General features: G+C 41.0%; 1 protein-coding gene across 4 annotated transcripts in view; it reads right to left on the bottom strand.

Annotated features, from left to right (window-relative positions):
- FHIP1A (FHF complex subunit HOOK interacting protein 1A) overlaps positions 1-15,666 on the bottom strand; it is a 182,638-nt gene that overhangs the window by 62,874 nt on the left and 104,098 nt on the right. For all 4 annotated transcript variants that reach the window (XM_037495819.2, XM_054690049.1, XM_054690048.1 and 1 more), the window contains 2 exons: positions 13,165-13,396; positions 2,276-2,902 (listed from right to left, as the gene is read on the bottom strand). In XM_037495819.2, coding sequence (XP_037351716.1) covers positions 2,276-2,902; positions 13,165-13,269 — 732 coding nt within the window. In that variant the 5' untranslated portion in view covers positions 13,270-13,396. The remainder of the gene's footprint in view (positions 1-2,275; positions 2,903-13,164; positions 13,397-15,666) is intronic.

A 15,666-nucleotide genomic window follows, 5' to 3' on the forward strand; every position in this document is an offset into this window, starting at 1 on the left:
ATAACACTGACACTGACAGTGGTGAGAACTAGATGAATTAAAACATGGAAAGCACTAAGAACAGTGCCTGGCATGTAGTAAGCACTCAAAAAATACATTACTATTCCTATTATTAACAATTATCTCAGCTCTTTCTGGTCTTTCACACACTTTTTTTTTGAAGGTTGCATTTTATTTTATTTAAGGTTTTAACATTTTTTTTTTTAGATTTATTTATTTATTATTTATACAAGCACTAGGTACAGTCAGAAGCGCGGGAGGGTGAGAGAATTCACCAGAGACAGAGCGGGGAGCAGAGCAGGCAGAAGGACCGAAGTACACTGCTGAGGGGAGCAGCGGGCGGCAGGAGAGGTCTGCGCGCCATGTGGGACCCTCCTCCAGTGGCCGGGGAGCAGCCGGGGATCGAACCGGCACTGAAGAGGCTTCGGGCAGCTTTGCAGCCCAGCGCTCAACCACTGCGCCACCGGGGAGGCCCTTTCACACACTTTTATGTGCAAGGGATAGGGGCAAGTCAAAGACACAAGGAACACTCCCAGAATGTGGGGTGTTCAACAAAACAATGCTCATCTCCTAAAAAGTCAATGTCATGGGGAAAAGCTGCAGGTTGTTACAGTTCATTAATAGAGACTAAAGAGGTGTGCCTTACTGGACTCTGGCTGGGAAAAAAATCTATAAAAGTCATTTTGGAAACAACTGGAGAAGTGGATATAAGATTATAGAGTGCAGTTACTATATAATTTTTCTAGGTAATAATGGTATTGTGATTATGTAGAAGAGTGCCCTTAGTCATAGGAAGAATATACTAAAGTATTTGGTATCTATAGCTTAGTGTCAAATGGTATAGCTAAAACAAAACGCATAGATGATAAACATTCCAAATCGTGGCAAAATATTAACAATTTTAAATTTGCTTGGCTCATGGTGTTCATTTCAGTTTTCTTTCAAGTTTCCTGTATTTTACTACTTATATAACAAAAAATAGTGAAATATAGTTACATTAACTTTATGGACTGATTTGTGGAAACATGTCATTTACATAATATCTAAAAACTGCAGAGCTTGTCATTTATTAAAATCTTCCTTTATGACCTTCAATAAAGTTTTATAATTTTCTCTGTAAAGGTTTTTCACAATTTGTTAGATTCCTTCACCATGTCTGAGGATTGTGCTGCTTTTGTAAATGGTGTCTCTTTTTAGTTGTCTTTTTACATAACCCTTGCACACTAAATACCAGTGGGCCTCCCTCCCTGGCCACCTGTCAAGCCAAACACACCCCACATCATTTCTAAATGCCCTCCAAATGCCCTTGCCCCAGATCAAGAACTAACAAGGTAGTGTTAACTAACAGTGGATCTGAACCTATTGATGGCAACTTGCCTGGCCTTTCCCCAAAAAAACTCTCTAGTGAAGACCTACACACTCTTCCAGCAGAATCAGGCATATTTAAGACAATAAAGTTTATAAAGAAACAGGTGACTAAAGAGAAGAGGCAATGGAAACAAACTGGAAATGTTCACTGAATTGGGCAAATACAAATAGCTGTTGCCCAAGCTGCCTAATAAACCAGAAGATATAAACCTATAAAAATAGTCATTTAAATACCCTTTCCAAAGACGACACTACCACCAAGAAATAATCAGAGCCCTAAGGCATTTTTGGAGACCCTGCACACTCCCTATTCTTCCCTGGAGCTGCATCTGGGTCTGGGCTGCTCATCTGCAAAGGACCTTCCACTGTATGTCTCATGATACCAATAATTAAGAAATTGACAGAGTAGAAGATTTCTTGCTTCCTCAAATTGTAAATATGTATTTTCTAAATAAAATCACTGCTTTTGATCTACAATTATGGTCATTATCTTGCTGAGAAACAAATTAATTTGTGAAGCCAGCTGTGAGGGGTCTTCCCACATGCCAAGATTCACTGGCACAAAACCCACCTGAAGAGCTAAAGAACATGAAAGTGCAGGTTTTACCAATCACTCAGGATATGCTTTTAGAAAAAACTAAAAAAGTCCCTAAACCAACAGAAATGTAGCAAGAATTAGCAGCACATACAGTTTCCCGTGCTGGCTGATTCTGAGTTGACACTGTTCAGCCAAATAGCACCTCGACTGAGATTTCTCTGCTCCCTTCCAAAAGGTTTGCACTAAACATCTTTCCATAAAAGGTGCCAACTACAGTTTGCTGAAAAGAAAGGCATAAACAAGTATTTAGCCTAAGTTTAGGAGCAGAAAGAAGAAGCAGATGAAAACATGCCAATGGGAGCGACTTACTGGACAAAAGTAGGTGTTCTCCACGATGTGATGGGCCACCACGCTGTTCTCAGCAGAGAGAGACATGATGAAGAGCAAAGCATCCCGGGCTTGCTGGCCAACAGTCCCCTCTCGGTGAATGAAGGGAATGAGAAGGGAGAAGATGAGGAAGTTGGCAGCCCCTTGGTCCTCACTAGTGTGAAAGAAGAGTTCCAAAATGGATGGATCTTTGGCAAGGATGGAACAGAGCTGATTGAGCAGGACAACCAGCTTCCCCTCCACGGTGGGGGTGGTTGTTCCGGAACAAGAGCTCAGCAACATCATCAGGGGCTTCAGGATGGGCTTGTGGTGCAGCAGAGGCTGGTGGGACTGGGTGACCAACATTTCATACATCTTTAGCTGCTCGATTTTAGTCTCATCAGTAAATTCCCGCCTTAGGCTCCAAAGGAAGAGTTTCTCCATGATGTTCTCACAGACCACAAATTCCAGAATAGGTCCCATTGCAGCATCTTTGGCTTGCTCTTCAATCAGCAAGAAGAGCATGTGTTCTACATAATTCTGCACCGCACTGGCCTCATCTGGAGGGATGGCTCCATATTTCGCCTGGGTGTTCTTCAAGGGGTCATGCTTCTCTAAGATTTTCACAACCTGTAACCAAGTTAAACATCTGTCATCCATTGGATGTTAATCATATTACAAAAACACACCACTGCTGATTGTACCACATCTTTGCAGAAAATGCGGGGGTCATGACTCATAAGAAGATATATCTCTCACGAGAATAAAATGAAGGGTTAAACTCCAGAAAGAAGATGTTTGAAAACATTCCTTATAGTACTCATATGAGTTTTCACAACTTAAATGTCAAAGAAAGTAGTATGGTTGTGTAAATTATGCTACATGCATTCATGGGTCTATTGTAATGAGACTATTGAACAAAATGACAGAAAAAATTAATACATCCCTACAAACAAACGCAATACAACTTAAACACCAACCCCTTGATTCTTACAACAAAATAGTGGTTACCAGAGGGAAGGCATAGGAAGATGGAAGGAATAGGAAGAGAGGGTCAGTTTGATAGTGACGATTGATACAAGTATTTTGGTGATAGGTAAGGTAGGCTACATACATCTATCAAGGTGTGAAGCTGTACACCTGAAACTTACAGAGTAGTGTAAAAACAATGGTCCATCAATCCCTAATTAGGTCATATGAGAGCTCTGACATGTCTCTCTCTTACCTTGCTGGCATGTGAATGCTTCCTACCTCTTTCTACCTCTCTCTGCCCATAAACGCTTACTTTCACTTTGGAGCCTGGAAATTAAAACCATTTTATATCTCAACCTTCATTTAACTGTATGACTCGGAATGTCTATAATACCATTCATTCAACTGACTTCCTTTGTTCCTTGTTGCCTTTGTTCATCTTTGTTCCTTGTTGCCTTCCTGAGCTGCATGATATATGGCATATGTTTGTCTTGTGCAGTAAGTGCACGCTTAGACCAGTTTACAATATGCTGTTACATGTTCTGGATTTAGATTACACAATTTTGCAAGTCACTGGGGAAGCTGGCAAAGGTATAATGCTATGTCAGCATACATGAGCAATGAGGGAAATTCATTTCTCAGAGAAAGGCCTAAGTTTTTCCCCCTGTCAGAAGTAGGGCAAAAGAACCTTTATAGATTAGGCAAGTAAATTCTTATAGAATGAACAGATTTCTACAGAAGCTATAATTTCAATCAACTTCCATTACAAAATTCATAATGCTGTCATGGGCGGGGGGGAGGGGAATCACCCCAACACCCTTGAGATGGTATTTTCAATGAGGAAGGCCTTCAGTTAGCAGCTGCTCACAAGGTGAAAGGTTCAGTAACGGGTGGCCCCAGTGAACCCTTTCCTTCCCTGCATGCTGGAATCCAGAGTGCACCTTACCCTCCCCCCAACCTCCAAGAAACCCTCCAAAAATTCCTCGCCTAGCTGCAGACCATTCGGACAGAAATGGATGAAAATGTGGGGACCCTTCCCCTTTGCTCTGGCCTTGACACCTCACAGAACGGCAGCACAGCACCACACTTCTCCAAAAGGGGGCTCCACCTCAACACAGCATGTTTTCCGTCCCAAAGTCCTAACTTTCAGCTCTACATTCTAAAGAACAAATTAGCTACAGACTTTATCAGTTCCATAATTTCAAAGTCCACATATTGAGTTTACTTATGAGAGCTATCTTTATAGCTAGGCTTCGGGGTAGAAATGTAATTATACTTCTCATGTGTGCTCAGACTCTAAAACTGGGACTGTGCCTTATACATTGATAGTCATAAAGCAAATTAGTTCAATCTTTCTAGAAAACAACTGGCAATATGTAACAGAAGCTATAAAGAGGTTCCTGCCCTTTGACTTGTTAATCTCACTTTGGGGAAAATGCTCCAAAGAAACAACCCAAAACAATTTGTTAAAAAATTTTCACACCACAGTATTTTCAATAATTAAAAATAAAAATATCATATCATTGACCCAGAAAGTCACAAATTAGAGAATTACAATCAAAATATGGTACATCACCATATAATGTTACCAAGAATAAATGCCAAGTAGATTATATCACTAATGTTATTGTACACATGAAATAATTTAAGTTAAATAGCAAACATATTGACAAAGAGATGCACAATTAGAAGTGAGTCTAATGAAATATGAGATTTTTAAGGTTAGTTCTTTGCCGTAATTGATCTAATTTCATAATACAAATTAAAAGTAGACAAAGTAATTTTATACTCATGTCTAAATAAGAAACCAAAGCTCCAAGTTAAAAACAATAATTGGAAATCTCATTCTCAGAAATTTCTAAGCCATATAAACTTACATATTTGCATATATATTTATAGTACATACATGCATAAAATATTACATATCTAGATTTATTGTTTACTTAATTAAACAAGCAGGTCATTAGACTGAGGTGGCTCTAATGCTTAAGTAAACCCAAATCACAATCTATAAATCTTCAAGGTTACAAAATCGAAAGCTAGGACGACCAATCACAAACCAGCTAAAGCCAATCAATCATTTTCTTGCTTTACTTCAGTCTTTGTAAAATCTCTCCAAGCTCCTATAGGTGAAAAATCCCTAACCACGTCCAGTTTGGCACTGCCTGATTTGAATAGAATTTTTTGCTCAAATAAACTCTTAGAATTTTCAGTATGCCTGTTTGAACAGTGCATAGGCAATATGCAGCAAAACTCTATGACCACAGTTACATTTTTCTCATGAACTAACCGTCATTTATATTATTTGCGCCAATACATCCCTTTACAAACAAAATACTTTCTTTTCACTATGAAAAAAATCAGAAAAAGAGTTGCCATGTTTATACAGAATACAAACTATTTAGCAGCTTTTCCATTTAAGCATCTCCACTGCCTTTCAGTAGTTCCTTTACATGCCTCTGGGCTAAGGGACAGAGCAACATGACAACAGAGCTCTGACCCCACAGAGACACAGGCTGTTGATCCTCTGAGATGGAGCAGAATTAGCGCGCTTTCCTCACTGCGGGCAGGAAGATGGGTGTGCTGCGGCCAAGGCCGGTGAGTCACACAATGCGCTGCTCGGAAAAGTGCTGACTACGCCTGTGTTGCCACATGCCTTAACCTCGCTCTTCAGGTGTCAGGACGCTCCCAGGTCACCTCCCTTTCCCTTCCGGCAGACACACCCATGACCTGCTTTTTTGCAAGTGGACACTGGGAGCCCACACCCTGGTCCCTCCTGAGAGGGAATGCCTATGAAGCTTCTTGGTCAGAGCACAGCATGCGTTGAAATGCCAAAGAATTTCCGTTCCGATGTCCTAAGTTTGCTGCCCAGACGGTGTCATAGTTCTTTCGGTTTCCACAAACTGGTTCCTGGTATGACCTGGACTTTTCCTTGTCTCCCTGTTGGGCCCTTGTCTCACATTTCTCCAAACTCCAATACTCCCACATTCCTGCTTCTGCTCCCTGCCCATTCTCACCTTCTACCAGCTCTGACCTTCCTGTCCTATGGATCCCTGACCCACGGTGCTCACAATGGCTTCCCTAAGCCTGAGAGCACCTCTGTCTTAGTCTCTCAACCTTGCCTCAGTTTTCCACCCCCTGCTTCTTCTCAGTTATACACTCTCTGTCTCAGGAGTACAGTTCAGGAAAACACACACACACACATTCACTCACAAAAAAGGAAGATTAGAGAGGTCCAAGTAGGGAAAAGAATAAAAGCAAGAAAAATATACTTTGCAAATATTTCCTCTACTAAACAAGTTCACTTTGTTAGGCAAAAAATATCATTTACTGATCTAATCCATCCTGATAAAGCCCACACTAAGTAAACCAGTTGAAATCAGAAACAACACTGTGAATGTTTGGCTGACCTCAGCATTTGGTGACCTACAAACTTTAATAAATATAGGTGTGTGTGTGTGTGTGAGAGAGAGAGAGAGAATCCTGAGCCCAGAGCACATATAGATCCACGTGTAAATTATCAGAATTCTAAAAAGAAACAAATACATTAAAAATCAATAGTATGAAAGCCGTATACAAATTAGTATGTTATCAATACAGCTAAATTTTAACCTAACTTCAAAGTCACATGACCTAAAAACATGAGGATAATAGGGGACAAATCAATGAACCAACAGTATGTGTCTCTCACTAAGACACTATCCTTAGGGACCCTGTCCTTCCATGAACTATGGTGACCATCAGCCAGTGATAATGGGCCTGCAATTCAAACATTCACAAATGCTAAAGAAGCATAATGCTTTCAGAAGGAAAAATTCTACATAAATCACATAATCACAACTCAAGGTAACAAATGACTCTTCATGGTAAGCACAAGTATTTCTCCGTCAGGAGACTAGCTTCAACTCCATCTTAAAAAAAAAAAAAATTCTACGTCTTAAGTACATGTGTGTAACAATAGATGATCATTTGTGCTCCCTTGGCGAGAGCCTAGTTACTTTAAGAGTCACATGAGTTCATCCATAATTCCAAATACCTTAGAATGCTAATTTAAAGTGGCCTCGTGGAGAAAAAAAAAAAAGTAACTAAGCAACGGTTTTCCATCACACAGAAAAAGGACAGGATTTAGCAATCTTCAGCCAAATTCCACTTAATGTACAAAAAAACTACAGCAAGAGTCTCCATGCAATGCTTGCTCATTGCCTAACAGGCCTGTGTCTTTCAACTTGGGATGTCCTCGCACACCATCCCTAAAGGAGACTTAGTTACTGAGTCCTGTCTTCTTACATTAAGATAACAGCCTAGGGGGCCTCACTGGTGTGGTGCAGGGGGTTAAAACACAACCTATGAAGCTGTCCGCAGCCTCTGCAGCACGAGTTCGATCCCTGGCTGGCCAGGGAGCAACCCACATGGCGCAGCAGACCTCTCCTGACTCGTCCGCTGCTCCCCTCAGCAGTGTACTTCAGTCGATCTGCCTGTTCTGTGTTCCCCACTCTGTCTCTGGTGAATCCTCTCACCCCCCACACTGCTGATCTGTACCCCAGTTCTTGTATGCATAAATAAATAAATCTTTAAAAAAAAAGATAACAGCCTAATCATATATGTGCACTTGCACAAGTGGGTTGATGCCAGCCCTAGTTCTGAACTCCAGAGACTTATCTAAGTCTGGGATAAAACAAGATAAAGTAGGAGCTGTGTCTACATGCCACACTTCCTTGGGACCAAAGAGTCTGGTAATTACTGCAAAACAGAAATGTGGTAGAACATCAGTCTGGCAAATAACCTAATAAACTAACCCTTAAACTAGATTAATTATTTTTAATCTAGGAATATATGGAAAGGATTTAGGAATAATGATTATGTAATAATGCTCCAGAGGACAGAACAATTTCGTCCCCAGCAAAAACAAACTTATCACCAAGCACATGGCTGGAGAGCTGCTGACACTTCAGCATGTTCAACCACTTTGGACTCCAAGAGCAGCATCATTAGACTAAAGCAGCAGAGCTTTCTTTCTGCTTTATTTTCTACCATCAAGGGCTACTTAAAAAGCTGAAAAGACAAAAAAATTTTAATGTTAACAAACATCACGTTACTAAGATATTAAGAAGATTAATCGGAGTTCTCCAATACTTGCCAAGTTTTCCTCTCAAAGGCTTTTCTTAATTTTTCTCATCATTGAGTCTTTGACTTAAGCCCAGACCAAAAGAGTAAAGATGAACAGAGCAAGAGATTGGGTTGCCAGGGAGCTTGAAGGTATGTTCAAGTCTCTCTGTGCATCACAGTCCGGCCAGTGGAGACTGCACAAGACACTGCACTGAAAATATCTACTTATCATTATCGTGGGAAGACATTTGACGTAATTAACTAACCTGGATGATTCAGTTTTTTTCATCCTACCTCCTCCAAGAAGAAAAAGGTTACTAAACCCGCTAGCTTTTCCTCATCCACTATTACTGTGTGAGCTCTGAAATTTTCTTGTATTTGAAGATTGTGTAACAGCTTATTTTTGGGAGGCTGAGGGTGGTAAGGAGAAGCTCTGGGCTACTACTTAACTGAAAAAGGACAGAAATGTGCGTTTCCAATTGATTGTTATTTTAACCTACCACCTCTGGTTTCCTGGCTGTAAGAGCAGATGTCTCCTAGTATATCACTAATCCTGACTCAATGCTTAAAAGGACAGAGAAAGAATACAGCAAGGTCCATGAAACTTCACGCATGCCTAAGGCAGGGAATCGTGAATCAGCATGATGGACGCTGGCCGGGTGGGGGTGCCATTAAGAACAACTGGTGGAGGGGAGGGGGAGAGATTTATATGGCAATTTAGTTGAATAGTTTATTATCTGGGGGACCAGAAAGAAGCACTTGCTTCCATTCAGAAAAAGTAAAGGCAGGAGATATAAACAGTCTACTAAATTATAAACTGTTCTTATAGACTGCTATAAAAATTAAACACACACATTTCTCCAAATCATTAATCATTAACATCAAAAAATATTACTAGTAGCAAATTATAGAATGCTTTAAAGTTAGTGTCTCTTCAAAGATGTTCAAAGTTGCCAGCTCTGGTTAGGTTGCACTTCATACCTCCTGTCTCTCAGTTCAGCAATTTATTGAACATCTACAATATGCCCACAACACACCAGGTCCTGGAAATACAGGTAAATTACCTATCAGAGACAAGTGCACTCTGATCATGAGATGCTTGTAATAAGATTGGGAAGAAGACACTGTACATGTCATTTTAATATAAGGGGTTGGAATTAAGGTGGTAACAGGACACACAAGGTGCTGTTGGAGCAGAATGAGGGAACATGAATGAGTTCAGGGAAGGTTTCCAAGAGGAAATGATGCCCCAAATGAGCCCTAAAGGAGAAGAGGTATTTTACCAGGGAAGGGACATTCCAGAAGGAAGAGGAAGTACCTAAAGTGGAGAAGCATGAAGCATCAGAATGGACGCTGCCCATGGTGGAGGTGGCTGGTAGTCTTGCATTTCTGGAGACTAAGTGAGAGATGGGAGTGACAGAAGCCAGGACACAAAGAACTCCCATGTACCATCCTGGTCTGTAGGTGGCCAGATGCTACTGAAATGCCCTACTTAGAGGAATGACCCAGTCAGACCTGGGTTGCAGATTCACTGCTCTGGTAACTTAAGGAGCAAGATGGAATCTCAGAAGGTGAGAGAAGAAGGGGGGGGTGACTTCTCACAACCTGGGTACTCCAGAGTCACTATCAGGAAGCAGCTACATGTGGATGTCCTGGAGAGAACACGGGAATGCCATGGAATCACTGTGTCTAAGGAACAGCTTGGAAACTCAGTGCACCACTCAAGGTCTCTGCCTGGCCGCCTGCCGGGATCACATGCTGCCTCGTGTGAGCAGCTGCTTGCATAACCAGCTGCCCCTGGCAGGGTGCAAGGTGGAGCTGGGCAGGTGGATCTCCTCCTCCATCAAAGTTTGTTTTTGACTCGAGGTCTGGCATGGAGGCTACTAGTAAACAGGAGAACAGAGCCTGTCAACTCTGTTCATTATAGCTACACTGACGTCTCCTTGCAAAGAGAACAACTCTGGACACCCAGCTTCTCCTTTCCTTTCCTCTCTCTAAGTTAACGTGTGAAAAAGCATTGTGCTTGCCAGCTCATGGAACACTAGTAAGTAAATGTTGTCACCTACTCCTGTAGACCCCATAGTTCTTACCAGCCCTACAGGACTGCTTGGGAGAACCCGGGGCTACCATCACACGAGTCACAGCAGTGACTACCACTGCTGTGGGGCTACCATCACACATCACACAGAGATCTCAGCTCATGTCCTATCCTCTGCAACTGCTCTGCCTCCACCCGAGCCTAAACAACTCGCAGCAAAGTGCTAACCTCAGAAAACCTAAGAAATGAATAAATTGCATTCATTCCTATCAACTGAAGGTGTCATTCCTTGCCTCACCTTTAGTCCCACATCTCTGACTTCCTCATCTTTTCTTAAACCATCCAAAAAAGTCAAAGCCGAATGTTTGTTCCCAATACTCTTGCTCTAAAGTATCCTTTTCTTCTGTGACCAAAACCTTCTTTTCCCACAATCATGCAAAATCTCACTCCCTGCCTTTCCCATACCATCTCTATCCATATAATTGCCTCTTCTCTTGACATAACTCCTGTAGTCATCATTAATCATTGTGTAACCGTGCATCTCTCCTGGTCATTCAAATGAGTTTATCCATTCTCTAAAAGCCCAGACCAAAGCCTATACATACTGTTTTCCTCACAGGACTGTGATATATTTGAAGTTTGGGCTCAGTAAATCTGCATTTTACAACAATTACACTGACATCCATTTGAATTTTTTCAACTAGTATTTTTATTCATAAAGGGAACAAAGGTCCTCATGAATCTCTGAAAGTAGACAGCGTTTAGTTAGAAGTAAAAGTCAAGACTAAAGATGTAGAAACACACCCAAAGTTTAAGGCATGATTGAATCCACAGTAAGATCCAGAGTGTCTCCATCTTACAAAAGGACATTTTAAAGACTAAACACCATTCCCTTGGAGAAAGTCATCCTGAAACTCAAATTTTTCTACACTAAACCAAGGGTGCTATGTTTGAACCAGCACTTTAGGAGGTGCTGTGTTTCCCAAAGCCCAAAAGGTCTGCTAATACAGAAGTCACTCCAGCTGGCTATGGAAATGGATAACATGAATGATTCTGGAACTAATACTTATTCCCTCACCAACGTGAAAGAGTAGTTCCACATTCCTGAATTAGAACACCCCACCAGCTATGGGGAAAGCTGGCAGGGGACAGAATTTGACAGAATTTATGAAGGTGACCCATCTACATCAAACCAAGAGGCTGAAACAGAACATTAAATGGGTGACATCAGTTACCCCAGCAGCAATGATTACAATCAAAGGCATTATACACAAAAAAATAAACAAAATGGGGCCTGGGGCAAAGACTTCATATTAGAGTGATGAACTTCTACTGCCGCATGTGATGAGTGAAGCTGAAAATAATCTCAGTACAAAATGCCTTATTGTGTATTCCTACCAGCTGCAATACTGAGCACAAATAATTAAATATGTTAATATAATACATGTGCTAATCTGCTAATATTTTATACACATAAGCACAAACTAGAAATTTGTAAGAGATCAAGATGTGAATAGGCATTCTAAAACATCTTTCCCACATGTAATGGACTCTTAGGCACAACACTAAGGATTCACCAGCTCACACTGGATCTACTGCTACAAAATACTTATAAAAGTGCAGAGTGAAAGGTAATTACTGTAATTATCTGGAAAACTCCTGAATTACTTTCTTCCCTTTGCTAACGCACATGTGTCCTTAATACAGGCTACAGCAAACCCATTAAGATTCTAATAGTAAAAAGTCAGAGAATGGGAAATGGATAAAATATCTTAGAAGCTTCGCCCTGAAGAGTGACAAGAAGCTACAAGGTGTAAATGACCCAGAGCAGAATTGGTTTTGCTTTTGATCTAAACCATGTTCCCTATAATTGTGATTTACAGGCTCTGTGCTTTAACTCCCGCTCCGTTTCCGGCCACAGGAAGGAACCACGTAGTCATTAAAACACTGTCACATAAATAGCCACTTACCAGCTCACCTGCGAAGCGCGATGTTGGGTGAGTAGTAAAGAATACCAATTTTATTTTTTCTTACTTCTTGTAAATTCCTGAGGAAAGGGATAAATGTTCTGAACATTCACCCTTTAATTATCCACACAAGCAGATCAGAGAAGAGTTGTAGAGAAGTCCAATGACTAATTAAAAAACTTTTATATCAGCTTTGTGGTGAGTTCATAAACCCATAGGCATCTACAATACAGAGGGCAGCAGCCAGAAAAATGGTGGAGCACAGAAGTCAAGTACATGGGCCCAAGGTGAAGGGAGTGAGCTCTAAGCACTGGCTTGGATGGAAACTGACTAGTTGAATGACTTTCAGCAAGTTATTTAACCTCAAAATGTCCCATCCCCTCATCTGAGAAATGAAGAAAAAGGAAGCTAGACTAAGTAGCGAGGTGGAGAGGATTACATGACACAGGGCATTTGAAGGACTCCACAGAGTGCTTGGTAAATACTTAATAAATGCATATGACGGTATTGTTAGACTTTCAGGACTGGATGGAAATCAGCGAAGAAGAGAGAAAGAAGATGTAATTGTAGTCAAGGAAATTGCAAAGTAACGAAAGTCACTTTTAGGTTGCTTTGTGAACACCATGATTTTAAACCAGATGCCTATTCTAGGAAATCAAGAGAAAGCTGCTTTCCTTCCTACCTGAAAGAATTTTTCCTCCCTCTGTTTATTGGAGCCTAGTTACCTGTCATGGAGATAAGGAAACCTAGTGCGATGGAGGTGAACAGGGCTACCTGGAGCAGCTGAGAAGCTGGAACTCATACGTTACCTGTGCCCAGTGGTTTTTAAATACGATCATGCATGTTTCTGGATCAACTCCCTGCAGGCTCACAGCCTGCTGGAGTTTGCTTTCTGTCGCAACCGTTGACATCATAAACCTTCATAGATCAAGGCTTCTAAGTCATATTTCACATTCACAAAAATTTGGCAAGCAGTCACTAACATTCAAGTTTCACATTAGAGATGTAACTTCCTTGCATTTCATTGTCACCTTCCAAAACCTGCAATGACAATAACAAAGAATGTGTCTCATTAGGTTCATATATTAAACGGGACACGACATTAAAATCAAAATATAGATAGACTCAAAGTCCAACACAGAAGAACATACATACAAAATAGATGTTTCATCTCAATCTAAAGGCTTTCCTGTTTTCTCTCACCATGCTACTAAATATTTAAAATAATAATGCTACCAAAGTTACGGTCACAAATTAAACAATTACTGGGCTTATTCTCTATTCTATTGCTGACCACAAACTCCCTAGACTAAATTATAAATCATTCCAATCTATTTTCTATAGCCAAGCAAGAAACTGATGCCAATGTCTGTGAAATGTAAAAACACAGAAAAACATTACTTAATAGTGACAGAATTAAATGTCTTGATGCAACTTGGGATAGTTATGAAACAAACACCCAGGCTCCTGGGTCCAGTATTATTGGATTTTTTTTTTTTTTAATCAATGACTGTCATAATGGAATTGAAAGCATTCTCAGTCATTTTGTGGCTACAAACTAAGTTAAGCTTTCTAGCTTTTCTGAAAAATAATAGAATTCCAAGTAACCTTGACAAATCAGAGATAGAAATGATCCATCAAAAACAAGATAGCACTTACTAGGTGTGAGTACAGGCAGCACACTTACAAATGAAAAATGAATTATGTGGATAATATATGAAGAAAGCCTGGCTGCAACAGAGGCAGTTGGGAGAAAAGAGCTATTGAGGTCGCAGCCACACAGTGAATGTCGCCCAGTGGCACGGTGCCGGCTCTGGGCTGATGCTGTGAGATTGTGGCATTATCTTATCAGCATGATCAACCCAAAAAAAGGACTGGGTACAGTTCCAAATAGTATGTTTTAGTGTTAGATTGGAGAGAGTTCAGAGAAAAGCTATACATTATAATTATCAGCAGACTGGAAAATAAAACCCATGATAAAAGTTAAGGAAAAAGAATAGCAGTTTCCAACTGTGATGTTAAGGGCATTAAAGGGGGACACTGGGTAGCTGTTTCTCCCAAAAACAATAAAGGGGGAGCTCGGGGGCTGAGGTGATGACTCACATTAGATTTATGCATCTATTCTTTGTGGGGAGAGGAATTAAACCCTGCAAAAAGGCTAAGGAATATTCGAAAAAGTACTCCTGTGAGGCCAACCATGAAACATTAAAGGATCTTTAAAAAAATAAAACTTAACACATAAGAACAAAAAACTTGCAAGAAATAGTCATTCTGAGGAGAGAAACATTTTTTAAGGTGAACAAAGGTGGGTGTGCATGTGACGGTTGAGTATGGAGAGTGCACAGAAAGAGGAAGGTCTGTCAGGGCTGCACAAAGACATGCCTGTGGGAAATAGCTTGGAAGTACTTCCTCTGTCATATTATTTAAAAGGGTGGGTTACCCAATATATAATCCCCATCAGGAAGGAAAGGCCCCCCCTGCCCCCACAGCCTCCACCACACCATGTCACCCTCCTGCCAGCCTCGTCATCTCATTTTGGTCACCAGGCTGGCCCTTGGGGACAGTTCATTGTGCGGCCCTGTTTTGAGTGATAAGAGATAAATTAAGTTCTCGTTGCCCTAAACTTTCTCTGGAAATGACACGGCCTATTATCTAGATGCTAAAATGATAATAAGGAGGAAAAGAGGAAAACCAAAGTGTTTTTGCTTTACCCTAGAGGTTGAAAAGTCACAGACTCCGTGAGATTCCTCCCCATTCCGAGATTGTCAGGTTCTTCTTCCAAAGCACCAGAAAACATATATTATGCCAATTCCTTCTCCCTCAAAACTAGAAACATGCTGTCTGAGACCTAGTTAGTTAGTTCTCATGGGAACTATACATTCGATCTTGTCAGACAGTGAGAATGCACTGCAGACAGGAGAGATTCCTCAGCCGAGGTCAAAAACTTACAAGTTAGTTTTTATGGAAACAGAAAGTAAATCTCTTGATTCCCAGGCCAGTGTTCTTTCAAGAAGACTTTGTTCTCCTTTCTCCTGGCTACAATCCCTGGCCCTATTCCCTTCAAGAGTCTGCATCCTCCCCAAGAAAACAGCACCTCACTTGGTAGACACTTCTCCAGTCTTACTTCTGTGGCACCCGCCTGAAGAATCTCAATTTGCCACCAACACAGAAACGACCACAGCAAGAAAACTTGGGAGAGGAAGGAGTGTCAGACAAGTCAAGCCAGCCAGGTCTGAGGAGGGAAAGGCTACGGCAGAAGATCCTATAAGTGAAAACACCACCCAACACACCCGAGACCAAAGAGCTGCCTA

The sequence above is a fragment of the Talpa occidentalis genome, unplaced genomic scaffold (assembly GCF_014898055.3).
Source record: "Talpa occidentalis isolate TD23 unplaced genomic scaffold, MPIMG_talOcc4v2.1 talOcc4.8, whole genome shotgun sequence".
Taxonomy (NCBI): Eukaryota; Metazoa; Chordata; class Mammalia; order Eulipotyphla; family Talpidae; genus Talpa; species Talpa occidentalis.